This window comes from Triplophysa rosa, linkage group LG13 (assembly GCF_024868665.1).
Source record: "Triplophysa rosa linkage group LG13, Trosa_1v2, whole genome shotgun sequence".
NCBI lineage: Eukaryota > Metazoa > Chordata > Actinopteri > Cypriniformes > Nemacheilidae > Triplophysa > Triplophysa rosa.
In genome coordinates this window covers 22,682,532-22,698,906 of record NC_079902.1, presented here as the reverse complement: position 1 = coordinate 22,698,906, position 16,375 = coordinate 22,682,532, and the positions used below count along the sequence as shown (strand labels likewise).

Sequence of the window (16,375 nt, the reverse complement as noted above, 5' to 3'; positions counted from 1 at the left end):
TATAAGTGAAGAGTTTTAACCGGGATATTTCGTTCATTGAGATCTAATACAGTGTGATTTAGGTGTTCCCGTCATTTTTTTGAGCAGTGTACATATTTAAAACTTAACGCAATAATTATTTCGTGATAAGCCAGACAACAATGTTCATGAATATGAACCAAGAAAAGTAGCAGTGAAACTTCGATATCATCAAATAGCGAAAAATAAATAAGATAGAGTAAGTGATGTTTTTGCATTCAAAACACTTCCATTGTCAAAATGCTCAATTACAAAACAAGGCAAAATAAATCTTAAAAGTAATTTTACATTTATGCATTTGGTAGACGCTTTGGCAAGTGCATTCCCGGGACAACATGTTATAGAGAACAAAGTACTTTACATTTATTTTAAAAGACAATGCATAAGGAAATACTTTTCAGAATCTAAACTGAATCTCAAAAAAAAAATGAAGTTAATTATTAGTGCACTTCACTGAGACACAGCTCATTTACTCTCTATATCAATAGAGCAAAATGAAACTTTGAAACTTAAGAAACAACTCAAATTTGACGTTCAGCCATTAGATCATTAATAATACAAAACGAAAAATGAATACAGAATCATACCTGAAACGAATCGACATTTTCCGCATCAAGCCCCTCAAGATCATCTACAGCAGACGGAGTCTTTTTGAGCGTCATGCCACCAGTCAGTGTGTCCTCATTATAAGATCTGACGAACTTGAAGTCACTCGTGCGCGAGCCCGTGGTCAGATATGCGTCATAATTGTAAGTGCTGCGGAGAGTTCCCGCGCCCTCCACCTCTGCGTAATTTGGAGGGAGATACGCGCTGGGAATGGCTACAGCTCCATCAAACAACAGTCTGGGCTTTCTCCTTCGACAAAACCTCACGGCCAGGATGATGATGATGAAGGTCAAAAAGAAAGTGGAAACGGACACCAGCGCGATGATCAGATAAAAAGTGAGTTTGGAGCTGCTCTCGTCATGAGACATGTCTTTCAGTTCTGGAACCTCAGCCAAGTTATCTGATATAAGTAAATACAATGCGCACGTGGCAGAGAGAGAGGGCTGTCCGTTATCTTTCACTAAGACAATAAGGTTCTGTTTCATACTGTCAGATTCAGAAAGGTCTCGTTGTGTCCTGATCTCTCCACTGTGGACACCGATAGTGAAAAGTCCCGGATCACTCGCTTTAATAATGTGATAGGTGAGCCACGCGTTCTGTCCAGAATCCGCGTCCACAGCGATCACCTTGGACACCAGAGAGCCCGCCTGAGCAGCTTTGGGTACCATCTCGGTCATGAAGGAGTTTCCATCCGGAGAGGGGTATAATATCTGAGGGGTGTTGTCATTCTCATCCGTTATCAAGACACTCACGGTGACGTTACTGCTCAGAGGAGGAGAACCGTTATCTCTGGCTAATACCAGCACTTTAAAACTCTTTAACTGTTCATAATCAAATGACTTCAAAGCATTAATGACCCCGGTGTCTCCATTAATGGATAAAAAGGAAGGAACCGGTGCGCCATTGACATCAGAAGGTAACAGAGAATAAACTACAGTGCCATTCTGTCTCCAGTCCGAATCTGTGGCTGATACTGAACAAATAGAGGAACCCGGTTTGTTATTTTCTTGCACGTGAGCTCTGTAATTCTGCTCTTCAAATACAGGTGGATTATCATTCACGTCAGCTACAGTAAAGTGAACATTCTTACTGGAAGATAAAGGCGGAGAGCCCTCATCTGTAGCAGTAATTGTGATATTATAATCAGACACTAACTCGCGGTCTAATTCACCTGTGGTCACTAGAGAATAGTAATTTTTGATTGAAGGAATGAGTTTAAATGGGACGTTTTGCTGAATGGAGCAGCGCACCTGTCCGTTATTCTCAGAGTCTCTGTCCTGCACATTAATGATGCCAACCTCTGTACCGGGTGACGCATTCTCGGGAACGGGACTATTCAGAGATTTTGTTATTATTATAGGAGCGTTATCATTTACGTCAACAACATCAATTACTACATTAGACCGACCTGCCAGCCCTTGACCATCTTTAGCTTGAATCGGCAGTTCAATTACACTTTCCTGCTCATAGTCAATAAACCCTGACAGTTTAATCTCGCCAGACGTTGGATCTAGGAAAAATAGCTGCAGAAAATGTTCCGGTAAATGACCAAACGCATATGTCACCTCTCCATTTTGTCCCTCGTCAGCATCAGTAGCGCTCACTGTAACCACTACAGTATCTACAGGAGAATTTTCAGGCAGACTGACTTTATAGACGGCCTGACTAAAGACTGGAGCATTATCATTAGCATCCAGCACAGTGACGTGTATGGCTACAGTACCTGATCTCGGTGGAGTCCCACCGTCAACCGCAGTAAGAATTAAAGTCACCTCTTTCTGCTGCTCACGATCAAACTCTTCATTCAGCACGAGCTCTCCATATTTCCCTCCATTTGCCGCTGAAAGAACACTTAGAAGAAAATGCTTATTGTTTTGCAACATATATGACTGCACTGAATTCCCACCAATATCCGCATCGTGGGCCTCATCTAATAAGTAACGAGATCCTTTGACTGCTGATTCACTTATTTCGAATTTAATAACAGTTTCCTTGAACTGTGGTAAATTATCATTTATATCCTGAATATTTAGAATGAAGCGATGCAGTTCTAAAGGATTCTCCAGCACGAGCTCCTGTTTTATAACGCATGAAGCTTTCTTTCCACAAAGCGACTCTCTGTCGATCCTCTCCGCTACGGTCAGTTCTCCAGTATTAAAATTAATTTCACAAAATCGTTTTCTGTTACCTTCAGTGTCAATGCGAGCCTTACGAGATGACAGTCTGTTCACATCGAGCCCGAGATCTTTGGCTATATTTCCAATCACATACCCGCGCTTCATCTCCTCTGGAAAAGAATAGCTCACGTCTCCATTAACGTTGTGCGACGAAAGCACCAAAAACACAAAACCAAACATCTGAACAGAAACACTGAAGCTTTTTGAATCCATTTTGAAATAACTTAAATGATATCCCTTACAAATCAATGTAAAATAAATCTTAAATGTAGCCTATGAGACAAAGGCAAATCCGTCATCGTCTGCAAATTTCTATAAAGAAACGAGCTGTAAACATTATGTATGACATCATGAGCAGGGTGGAGAAAACTACTAAATAAATGCCAAATGGTTTACTGGTCAACAGCGACACTATGAGTTGGATTTAGAACCTTCACACAGTTTAATGCTCAAACACAGTGTTTCTTAATTTTGCACCTGAGGACCACACACCGCTGCACATTTTGTATGTCTCTTAAATCTAACCCATCAGATCATGGATCTCTATATGCTGAAGGATTGATGTAATAAGAAGGTGTGTTTAAAAGGGACACTACAAAATGTGCAGTGCTGTGGGTCTCCAACCAGGATTATGAGACACACTGTAAAAAAATCCCGTAAAAAATCTGATAAAGTAATGGCAGAAAATTACCAGTACATTTTCCTTTATTTTACGGACATTTCCGTTAATGTTAAAATGCAAATGAATGCAGTGCAAAATGTAAAATACAGGTAAAACAACTGTAAAAATGAACACGGAAAATTCCTTCATATTAATACAGTATATTGTGAACTATTTTTACGGCTTTTTTTTTTTAGAGTGCACTGCTCTCACACTATAAAGCGATGTAACCAGGAATGAAGCGTGATTTAAATGTAATGAAATTACAACACAAAGCGTCAAACTAAACTAAACATGGTTTTAAGGCAGAAAAGAAGCACCAACGCAGTCATTCATATACATACTAGAACAAGAACCAGCAGCACATTTTAAAACACACCTAATCCGAGAAAAGTGCGCACCTTAATTTTCGAGCAAAATTTTGTAAAAATATTACATTTATACACATTTAAATTCTAACACAATAACAATTTCGTGAGAAAGTAGACAACAACGTCAATAAAAATGGACCGGGACATGTCAATAGGGATGACAGCTCTATACTGTGAAATATAATAAATAAGATAACATATCGGTTTTAATTCAAAACACTTCCATTGCCAAAACATCGGTAAAATAGACAAAATAAATGTTCCAGGCTACTAATAAAGGTATGTACTACACCTTTCGTAGAGAAGGCGATTTAAATTTATGCATTTGGCAAACGTTTTAGCAAGTGTATTCCCGGGACAACACGTTAGTAGTTAGTAGGACATCAAATACGTTAAATGTTATTTTAAAAGACAAAGCATAACGGAATAGTTTTTATTCATCCTCTAAAAAGTAAGAAGTGTAATATTTGTGCACTCAACCGAGACCTAACTGGTTTACTCTTCAGCAGTACAGCAAAATACATTTTGAAAAAGGGAAAACGCTAATTCGACGGTAATAATACAAAAATGAATGAATGTTTAATCATACCTGAAACGAATCATCAATTTCCGAATCAAGTCCCTCAAGATCATCTACAGCGGACTGAGTCTTTCTTAGCGTCATGTCAGCAGTCAGTGTTCCCTCATTATAAGATCTGACAAACTTGAAGTCACTCGTGCGCGAGCCCGTGGTCAGGTATGCGTCATAATTGTAAGTGCTGCGGAGAGTTCCCGCGCCCTCCACCTCTGCGTAATTTGGAGGGAGATAAGCGCTGGGAATGGCTACAGCTCCATCAAACAACAGTCTGGGCTTTCTCCTTCGACAAAACCTCACGGCCAGGATGATGATGATGAAGGTCAGGAAGAAAGTGGAAACGGACACCAGCGCGATGATCAGATAAAAAGTGAGTTTGGAGCTGCTCTCGTCATGAGACATGTCTTTCAGTTCTGGAACTTCAGCCAAGTTATCTGATATAAGTAAAAATAATGCGCACGTGTAAGAGAGGGAGGGCTGTCCGTTATCTCTCACTGAGACAATAAGGTTCTGTTTCATACTGTCAGATTCAGAAAGGTCTCGCTGTGTCCTGATTTCTCCACTGTGGACACCGATAGTGAAAAGTCCCGGATCACTCGCTTTAATAATGTGATAGGTGAGCCACGCGTTCTGTCCAGAATCCGCGTCTACGGCGATCACCTTGGACACCAGAGAGCCCGCCTGAGCAGCTTTGGGTACCATCTCGGTCATGAAGGAGTTTCCATCCGGAGACGGGTATAATATCTGAGGGGTGTTGTCATTCTCATCCGTTATCAAGACACTCACGGTGACGTTACTACTCAGAGGAGGAGAACCGTTATCTCTGGCTAACACCAGCACTTTAAAACTCTTTAACTGTTCATAATCAAACGACCTCACGGCATGAATGACCCCGGTGTCTCCATTAATGGATAGAAAGGAGGACATTGCGCCATTGACACCAGAAGGTAACAGGGAATAAACTACAGTGCCGTTCTGTCTCCAGTCCGGATCTGTGGCTGATACTGAACAAATAGAGGAACCCGGTTTGTTATTTTCTTGCACGCGAGCTCTGTAATTCTGATCCTCAAATACAGGTGGATTATCATTCACGTCAGCTACAGTAAAGTGAACATTCTTACTGGAAGATAAAGGTGGAGAGCCCTCATCAGTAGCAGTAATTGTGATATTATAATCAGACACTAACTCGCGGTCTAATAAACCTGTGGTCACTAGAGAATAGTAATTTTTGATTGAAGGAACGAGTTTAAATGGGACGCTTTGCTGAATGGAGCAGCGCACCTGTCCGTTATTCTCAGAGTCTCTGTCCTGCACATTAATGATGCCAACCTCTGTACCGGGTGACGCATTCTCGGGAACGGGACTATTCAGAGATTTAATTATTATTATAGGGGCGTTATCATTGATATCAACAATATTAATAAACACCGAGGAATAACTGGCTAGTCCTTGACCATCTTTGGCTTGAATCGGTAGTTCAATTGAATTCTCTTCCTCAAAATCAATAAATCCGGTTAATTTAATCTCTCCAAAAACTGGATTCAGGGAAAACACGTCCATATGACTTTCTGATAAATGACCAAATGTATAAGTCACCTCTCCATTATATCCCTCGTCAGCATCAGTAGCGCTCACTGTAACCACTACAGTATCTACAGGAGAATTTTCAGGCAGACTGACTTTATAGACGGCCTGACTAAAGACTGGAGCATTATCATTAGCATCCAGCACAGTGACGTGTATGACTACAGTACCTGATCTCGGTGGAGTCCCACCGTCAACCGCAGTAAGAATTAAAGTCACCTCTTTCTGCTGCTCACGATCCAACTCTTTATTCAACACGAGCTCTCCATATTTTCTTCCATTTTCACGGGTAACTACATTTAAAAGAAAGTGATCATTACTTTGCAAGGTATATGACTGCACTGAATTCACGCCAATATCCGCATCATGGGCCTCTTCTAATAAATAACGAGATCCTTTGACTGATGATTCCTGTATTTCGAATTTAATCAAATTCTGTTTGAATATTGGTGACATATCGTTGATGTCCTGAATATTAAGAACGAAGCGATGAAGTTCTAAGGGATTTTCCAGCACGAGCTCCTGTTTTATCACGCATGCCGCTTTCTTTCCACAAAGCGCCTCTCTGTCGATCCTCTCCGCTACGGTCAGTTCTCCAGTATTCAAATTAATTTCACAAAATCGTTTTCTGTTACCTTCAGTGTCAATGCGAGCCTTACGAGATGACAGCCTATTCACGTCAAGCCCGAGATCTTTGGCTATATTTCCAATCACAGATCCGCGCTTCATCTCCTCTGGAAAAGAATAGCTCACGTCTCCATTAGCAGAGTGTGACAAAAGCACGAAAAATACAAAGCCAAACATCTGAGCAGAAACACAAACAATCTTAAAATCCATATAAACGTGAATTATATCCCAGAGTAATCAGTCGATAAGAAGATTTAAATGCAAGATTACAGCATGAGACAGAAAGCACCCCGTCAACGTCGACAAATTTCTATGAAGAAACGAGCTGCAAACATTGTGTATGACATCATGAGCAGGGTGGAGAAAACTACTAAATAAATGTCAAAAGTTTTACTGGTCAACAGCGACACTACGAGTTGAATCAAGAAACTGCACACAGATTAGTGTTCAAACAGTTTCTTAATTTTGCTCCCGTGGACTACACAGCGCTGCACAATTTTGTCTCTTGAATTAAAAAAAACCCCAGTTCAGATCACGGATCTACAGGTATATGCTAAAGAACTGATGTAATTATAAGGTGTGTTTAAAGGGTACACTAACATAATGTGAGTCTTCAGAACCAGGATTATGAGCCACTGCTCTCACACAATAAAGTGATTTAACCAGGATTGAAGTGTGATTTAAATGCAATGAAATTACAACACAACGCGTCAAACTAAACTAACATTGTTCTAAGGCAGAAAAGAAGCACCAACGCAGTTATTCATATACTGTACTAGAACAAGAACCAGCAGCATGTAGATCAACATTATACAAAAAAGCAGCAATAGAGGGAGAAATTGCCTGTGCAGCACCATGGACAGCGACGGGGGAAAAACCCGGAGAAAACTTTTTTCTAAATTTAACCGAAGCGAATTAGTGTGGTTTTGTTAAGATTTTAACACACACTTAATCCGAGAAAAGGGCGGACCTTAATTTACGAGAAAATTAAATATATATATATATATATATATATATATTACATTTATACACATTTAAATTCTAACACCATAACAATTTCGTGAGAAAGTAGACAACAACGTCAATAAAAATGGACCGGGACAAGTCAATATAGGTATGAAAATTCTATACTGTAAAATATAATAGATAAAATAACTTATCTGTTTTAATTCAAAACACTTCCATTGCCACAACCTCGATAAAAAGACAAAATAAATGTTCGAGGCTACTAATAAAGGTATGTACTACACCTTTCGTAGGGAAGGCGATTTAAATTTATGCATTTGGAAAACGTTTTAGCAAGTGTATTCCCGGGACATCACGTTACTAGAGGACATCAAATACGTTAAATGTTATTTTAAAAGACAAAGCATAACGGAATAGTTTAGATTCATCCTCTAAAAAAGTAAGATGTGTTTTATTTGTGCACTCAACCGAGACCTAATTGATTTACTCTTTAGCAGTACAGCAAAATAAATTTTGAAAAAGTGAAAACGCTAATTTGACGGTAATAATACAAAAATAAATTCATGTTTAATCATACCTGAAACGAATCATCAATTTCCGAATCAAGTCCATCAAGATCATCTACAGCAGAGTGCGTCTTTTTCAGGGTCATGTCAGCAGTCAGTGTTCCCTCATTATAAGATCTGACAAACTTGAAATCACTCGTGCGCGAGCCCGTGGTCAGGTATGCGTCATAATTGTAAGTGCTACGGAGAGTTCCCGCGCCCTCCACATCTGCGTAATTTGGAGGGAGATACGCGCTGGGAATGGCTACAGCTCCATCAAACAACAGCCTGGGCTTTCTCCTGCGACAAAACCTCACAGCCAAGATGATGATGATAAAGGTCAAAAAGAAAGTGGAAACGGACACCAGCGCGATGATCAGATAAAAAGTGAGTTTGGGGCTGCTCTCGTCATGAGACATGTCTTTCAGTTCTGGAACTTCAGCCAAGTTATCCGAAATAAGTAAAAATAATGCGCACGTGGCAGAGAGGGGGGGCTGTCCGTTATCTCTCACGGAAACAATAATGTTCTGTTTCATTCTGTCAGATTCAGAAAGGTCTCGCTGCGTCCTGATCTCTCCACTGTGAGCACCGATAGTGAAAAGTCCCGGATCACTCGCTTTAATAATGTGATAGGTGAGCCACGCGTTCTGTCCAGAATCCGCGTCTACGGCGATCACCTTGGACACCAGAGAGCCCGCCTGAGCAGCTTTGGGTACCATCTCGGTCATGAAGGAGTTTCCATCCGGAGACGGGTATAATATCTGAGGGGTGTTGTCATTCTCATCCGTTATCAAGACACTCACGGTGACGTTACTACTCAGAGGAGGAGAACCGTTATCTCTGGCTAACACCAGCACTTTAAAACTCTTTAACTGTTCATAATCAAACGACCTCACGGCATGAATGACCCCGGTGTCTCCATTAATGGATAGAAAGGAGGACATTGCGCCATTGACACCAGAAGGTAACAGGGAATAAACTACAGTGCCGTTCTGTCTCCAGTCCGGATCTGTGGCTGATACTGAACAAATAGAGGAACCCGGTTTGTTATTTTCTTGCACGCGAGCTCTGTAATTCTGATCCTCAAATACAGGTGGATTATCATTCACGTCAGCTACAGTAAAGTGAACATTCTTACTGGAAGATAAAGGTGGAGAGCCCTCATCAGTAGCAGTAATTGTGATATTATAATCAGACACTAACTCGCGGTCTAATAAACCTGTGGTCACTAGAGAATAGTAATTTTTGATTGAAGGAACGAGTTTAAATGGGACGCTTTGCTGAATGGAGCAGCGCACCTGTCCGTTATTCTCAGAGTCTCTGTCCTGCACATTAATGATGCCAACCTCTGTACCGGGTGACGCATTCTCGGGAACGGGACTATTCAGAGATTTAATTATTATTATAGGGGCGTTATCATTGATATCAACAATATTAATAAACACCGAGGAATAACTGGCTAGTCCTTGACCATCTTTGGCTTGAATCGGTAGTTCAATTGAATTCTCTTCCTCAAAATCAATAAATCCGGTTAATTTAATCTCTCCAAAAACTGGATTCAGGGAAAACACGTCCATATGACTTTCTGATAAATGACCAAATGTATAAGTCACCTCTCCATTATATCCCTCGTCAGCATCAGTAGCGCTCACTGTAACCACTACAGTATCTACAGGAGAATTTTCAGGCAGACTGACTTTATAGACGGCCTGACTAAAGACTGGAGCATTATCATTAGCATCCAGCACAGTGACGTGTATGACTACAGTACCTGATCTCGGTGGAGTCCCACCGTCAACCGCAGTAAGAATTAAAGTCACCTCTTTCTGCTGCTCACGATCCAACTCTTTATTCAACACGAGCTCTCCATATTTTCTTCCATTTTCACGGGTAACTACATTTAAAAGAAAGTGATCATTACTTTGCAAGGTATATGACTGCACTGAATTCACGCCGATATCCGCATCATGGGCCTCTTCTAATAAATAACGAGATCCTTTGTCTGCTGATTCCCGTATTTCGAATTTAATCAAATTCTGTTTGAATATTGGTGACATATCGTTGATGTCCTGAATATTAAGAACGAAGCGATGAAGTTCTAAGGGATTTTCCAGCACGAGCTCCTGTTTCATAACGCATGACGCTTTCTTTCCACAAAGCGCCTCTCTGTCGATCCTCTCCGCTACGGTCAGTTCTCCAGAATTCAAATTAATTTCACAAAATCGTTTTCTGTTACCTTCAGTGTCAATGCGAGGCTTACGAAATGACAGCATATTCACATCGAGCCCGAGATCTTTGACTAAATTTCCAATCACAGATCCGCGCTTCATCTCCTCTGGAAAAGAATAGATCACGTCTCCATTAGCAGTGTGCTGCATAAGCACGAAAAATACAAAGCCAAACATCTGAGCAGAAACACAAAAAATCTTAAAATCCATTTTAAATCGTGAATTATATCCCAGAGTAATCAACCGATAAGCAGTTTTAAATGCGAGATTGCAGCATGAGACAGAAAGCACCCCGTGCACCGTCGACAAATTTCTATGAAGAAACGAGTTGAAAAACATGATGTACAGTATGACATCATGAGCAGGGTGGAGAAAACTACTAAATGAATGCCAAATTGTTTACTGGTCAACAGCGACACTATGAGTTAGATTAAGAAACTGCACAGATGAATACTGAAACACAGTTTTTTTTATTTTGCTCTTTAGGACCATACAACGCAGCACATTTTGCATTTAGCTTCAATCCAACAAACCCAGTGTTCAGATCATGCATCTCTATGCTTAAGAGTTGATGTAATAATAAGAAGTGTTAAAAGGGGACACCAACTAAATGTGCAGTCCTGAGTCTCCAGAACCAGGATTAAGAGCCACTGCTCTCACACATACGCAGTTATTCATAAGTAATAAAACAAATAATCAGAAGCGTGCAGATCAAAATTATACAAAGAAACAGCAGCAGATAGGGAAATAGCCTGTGCAACACCACGGACAGCGACGGGGGAAAGCGGAGAAAACACAACTTTTCTAAATTTAACTCAAGCAAATTAGAGTGGTTTTGTTAAAAGTTTAACTCCGACCTAATCTCAGAAAAGGGAGGGGCAAAACATCTTAATAGGCCTACGTGCAAACCTTTGTGTGTAGTTTTCATATTTTTACATTTCAATTCTAACACCATAATTGTTTCGTGAGAAAGTAACAACGTATTTAAAACATGCACCGGGACAAGTCAACAATATAGGGATGACAATTATTTAGGCCTATACCATAAAATAGAATTAATAAATAAGATAACTGATCTATTTTAATTCAAAACACTTCCGTGGCCAACATCTCGATAAAAAATAAAATACATTTTCACAATATAAAGATGGGGGTTAAACCATTCGTGAGGAATACGATTTACATTTATGCATTTGGCAGACGCTCTTATTCTCGGGACAACACATTAATAGAGGACATAAAATACTTTAAATCAGTGGTCGCCAAACTTTTTGAGCCAATGATCCACTACCTCGGAATTGATGAAAGGCAAAATCTACCACTCAAAAAATTGAAAATAAAAACAGCCCAGATTGAACTTTCAGCTTGAGGCCTTTTATTTAGCGTATAATTGTGGGTCTATTTGAATTACATGCAGTTCTTTGTTCCACTTTTCAGATGCAACTAAGCAAACTCTGTAACATGTAGAGTTGCCACTTTCAGTGTGCCAAAATAAGGTGAAAAACACCAATTTAAACACCAGTTCAAGGACTTTAATTCACACATGACAGCTTGACATTAAAACATGTGGATAAGAATTAGTTTAACAAGACCCTAATTATTTAGTTATTTACTGTATAAATATTTGTTATTTATTATGCATTTATTTGGAGTTTATTTGGATTACTTTTACTAAGTATATAGAGTATATAGTCTAGATGGAAATGTTATAAATATGCCCTAATAATTACACCTACGTCAATCATTCATTTTAAATAATTTATCTATTTATTTTTACCCGTCTAATAATGTCTTGGTAATAATTATCTGTTTCACAAAATAGCCAAATGTGTGACAATGTAGAATGGAATAGGCTATCATATTAAGCTAATTGAAATCATAAATAGGATGTCAGCAGGGACGTCATCTCCCGCATGAGATAGTACTGAAATGCAGTTTACCGTCACTGACAGACCCGCGGATCATTCACAATTACAACCTTGTGAAGAGACTGTTGTCTTTCACACAAGCTCAACATTAAAATACATCACCGGTGATCACCGACATTAGAGAAACACTGAAGAGCGATCACGCGCAGTCGCGCATCACACTGAAATGTGTTAAAAACTCACGCAGGGAATCATTATTTACACAGAGAAGATTCATGCAGAAATTAAAAACATACAACCATTGAATGAATAGAAAGAGAGATGCGCTTGCAAAACTGAACATTATTGTCTATTCATTTTTCTATTAGCCTATATTTCGGGATCGACAGGGAACGTCTCAAAGGTCGACAACTGCTTTAAATGGTATTTAAAAAAAGAAGGTATAACGGAATACTTTTTAGAATTCAAATTTACCATCTAAAAAAGTAAGAAGTGTATTATTTGTGCACTCAACTGAAACTTAACTGATTTCCTCTTTATCAGAAGAGCAAAATTATATTTTGAAAAAGGGAAAAAAGCAAATTTGACGTTCAGTCATTACACCGGTAATGATATAAAAAGAAAAACAAATTAATCATACCTTAAACGAGTCAACAATTTCCGCATCAAGTCCCTCAAGATCATTAAAAGCGGATTGAGTATTTTTCAGCGTCAGGTCAGCAGTCATCGTGCCTTCATTATAAGATCTGACGAACTTGAAGTCACTCGTGCGCGAGCCCGTGGTCAGGTATGCGTCATAATTGTAAGCGCTGCGGAGAGTTCCCGCGCCCTCCACCTCTGCGTAATTTGGAGGGAGATAAGCGCTGGGAATGGCTACAGCTCCATCAAACAACAGTCTGGGCTTTCTCCTTCGACAAAACCTCACGGCCAGGATGATGATGATGAAGGTCAGGAAGAAAGTGGAAACGGACACCAGCGCGATGATCAGATAAAAAGTGAGTTTGGAGCTGCTCTCGTCATGAGACATGTCTTTCAGTTCTGGAACTTCAGCCAAGTTATCTGATATAAGTAAAAATAATGCGCACGTGTAAGAGAGGGAGGGCTGTCCGTTATCTCTCACTGAGACAATAAGGTTTTGTTTCATGCTGTCAGATTCAGAAAGGTCTCGCTGTGTCCTGATTTCTCCACTGTGGACACCGATAGTGAAAAGTCCCGGATCACTCGCTTTAATAATGTGATAGGAGAGCCACGCGTTCTGTCCAGAATCCGCGTCCACGGCGATCACCTTGGACACCAGGGAGCCCGCCTGAGTAGCTTTGGGTACCATCTCGGTCATGAAGGAGTTTCCATCCAGAGAGGGGTATAATATCTGAGGGGTGTTGTCATTCTCATCCGTTATCAAGACACTCACGGTGACGTTACTACTCAGAGGAGGAGAACCGTTATCTCTGGCTAACACCAGCACTTTAAAACTCTTTATCTGTTCATAATCAAATGACGTCACTGCATTAATGACCCCGGTATCTCCGTTAATTGATAAAAAGGAGGAAACAGGTGCGCCATTGACATCAGAAGGTAACAGAGAATAAACTACAGTTCCATTCTGTCTCCAGTCCGGATCTGTAGCTGATACTGAACAAATAGAGGAACCCGGTTTGTTATTTTCCTGCACGCGAGCTCTGTAATTCTGCTCTTCAAATACAGGTGGATTATCATTCACGTCAGCTACAGTAAAGTGAACATTCTTTATCGAAGACAAAGGGGGAGAGCCTTTATCAGTAGCAGTAATTGTGATATTATAATCAGACACTAACTCGCGGTCTAATTCACCTGTGGTCACTAGAGAATAGTAATTTTTGATTGAAGGAACGAGTTTAAATGGGATATTTTGATGAATGGAGCAGCGCACCTGTCCGTTATTCTCAGAGTCTCTGTCCTGCACATTAATGATGCCAACCTCTGTACCGGGTGACGCATTCTCGGGAACGGGACTATTCAGAGATTTAATTATTATAATGGGGGCGTTATCATTCACATCAACAACATCTAATAATACAATAGATCGTCCTGCCAGCCCTTGACCATCTTTAGCTTGAACTGGCAGTTCGATAGAGTTTTTCTCCTCATAATCAATATTCCCAACTACTTTAATTTCTCCAGACTTCACATCAAGGAAAAATAACTGTCTAAAGTTTTCAGACAAATGGCCAAATGCATATGTCACCTCTCCGTTTTGTCCCTCGTCAGCATCAGTAGCGCTCACTGTAACCACTACAGTATCTACAGGAGAATTTTCAGGCAGACTGACTTTATAGACGGCCTGACTAAAGACTGGAGCATTATCATTAGCATCCAGCACAGTGACGTGTATGACTACAGTACCTGATCTCGGTGGAGTCCCACCGTCAACCGCAGTAAGAATTAAAGTCACCTCTTTCTGCTGCTCACGATCCAACTCTTTATTCAACACGAGCTCTCCATATTTTCTTCCATTTTCACGGGTAACTACATTTAAAAGAAAGTGATCATTACTTTGCAAGGTATATGACTGCACTGAATTCACGCCGATATCCGCATCATGGGCCTCTTCTAATAAATAACGAGATCCTTTGTCTGCTGATTCCCGTATTTCGAATTTAATCAAATTCTGTTTGAATATTGGTGTCATATCGTTGATGTCCTGAATATTAAGAACGAAGCGATGAAGTTCTAAGGGATTTTCCAGCACGAGCTCCTGTTTCATAACGCATGACGCTTTCTTTCCACAAAGCGCCTCTCTGTCGATCCTCTCCGCTACGGTCAGTTCTCCAGAATTCAAATTAATTTCACAAAATCGTTTTCTGTTACCTTCAGTGTCAATGCGAGGCTTACGAAATGACAGCATATTCACATCGAGCCCGAGATCTTTGACTAAATTTCCAATCACAGATCCGCGCTTCATCTCCTCTGGAAAAGAATAGATCACGTCTCCATTAGCAGTGTGCTGCATAAGCACGAAAAATACAAAGCCAAACATCTGAGCAGAAACACAAAAAATCTTAAAATCCATTTTAAATCGTGAATTATATCCCAGAGTAATCAACCGATAAGCAGTTTTAAATGCGAGATTGCAGCATGAGACAGAAAGCACCCCGTGCACCGTCGACAAATTTCTATGAAGAAACGAGTTGAAAAACATGATGTACAGTATGACATCATGAGCAGGGTGGAGAAAACTACTAAATGAATGCCAAATTGTTTACTGGTCAACAGCGACACTATGAGTTAGATTAAGAAACTGCACAGATGAATACTGAAACACAGTTTTTTTTATTTTGCTCTTTAGGACCATACAACGCAGCACATTTTGCATTTAGCTTCAATCCAACAAACCCAGTGTTCAGATCATGCATCTCTATGCTTAAGAGTTGATGTAATAATAAGAAGTGTTAAAAGGGGACACCAACTAAATGTGCAGTCCTGAGTCTCCAGAACCAGGATTAAGAGCCACTGCTCTCACACATACGCAGTTATTCATAAGTAATAAAACAAATAATCAGAAGCGTGCAGATCAAAATTATACAAAGAAACAGCAGCAGATAGGGAAATAGCCTGTGCAACACCACGGACAGCGACGGGGGAAAGCGGAGAAAACACAACTTTTCTAAATTTAACTCAAGCAAATTAGAGTGGTTTTGTTAAAAGTTTAACTCCGACCTAATCTCAGAAAAGGGAGGGGCAAAACATCTTAATAGGCCTACGTGCAAACCTTTGTGTGTAGTTTTCATATTTTTACATTTCAATTCTAACACCATAATTGTTTCGTGAGAAAGTAACAACGTATTTAAAACATGCACCGGGACAAGTCAACAATATAGGGATGACAATTATTTAGGCCTATACCATAAAATAGAATTAATAAATAAGATAACTGATCTATTTTAATTCAAAACACTTCCGTGGCCAACATCTCGATAAAAAATAAAATACATTTTCACAATATAAAGATGGGGGTTAAACCATTCGTGAGGAATACGATTTACATTTATGCATTTGGCAGACGCTCTTATTCTCGGGACAACACATTAATAGAGGACATAAAATACTTTAAATCAGTGGTCGCCAAACTTTTTGAGCCAATGATCCACTACCTCGGAATTGATGAAAGGCA

The 16,375-nt window shown here is 39.9% G+C and overlaps 1 protein-coding gene across 5 annotated transcripts in view; it reads right to left on the bottom strand.

The window, feature by feature from the left end:
- The window catches only part of LOC130563561 (protocadherin gamma-A11-like), a 173,129-nt gene that overhangs the window by 149,357 nt on the left and 7,397 nt on the right, over positions 1-16,375 (bottom strand). The window contains exon 1 of one of the 5 annotated variants that reach the window (XM_057349183.1): positions 12,866-15,386. The exons of 1 other annotated variant lie outside the window; for it this stretch is intronic. In XM_057349183.1, the coding sequence (XP_057205166.1) occupies positions 12,866-15,274 (2,409 nt within the window). In that variant the 5' untranslated portion in view covers positions 15,275-15,386. Of the gene's footprint in view, positions 1-605; positions 4,377-4,422; positions 7,501-8,161; positions 10,679-12,865; positions 15,387-16,375 lie in introns of those variants that run through there. 3 more of the 5 variants (XM_057349184.1, XM_057349199.1, XM_057349196.1) reach the window with 3 other exon arrangements.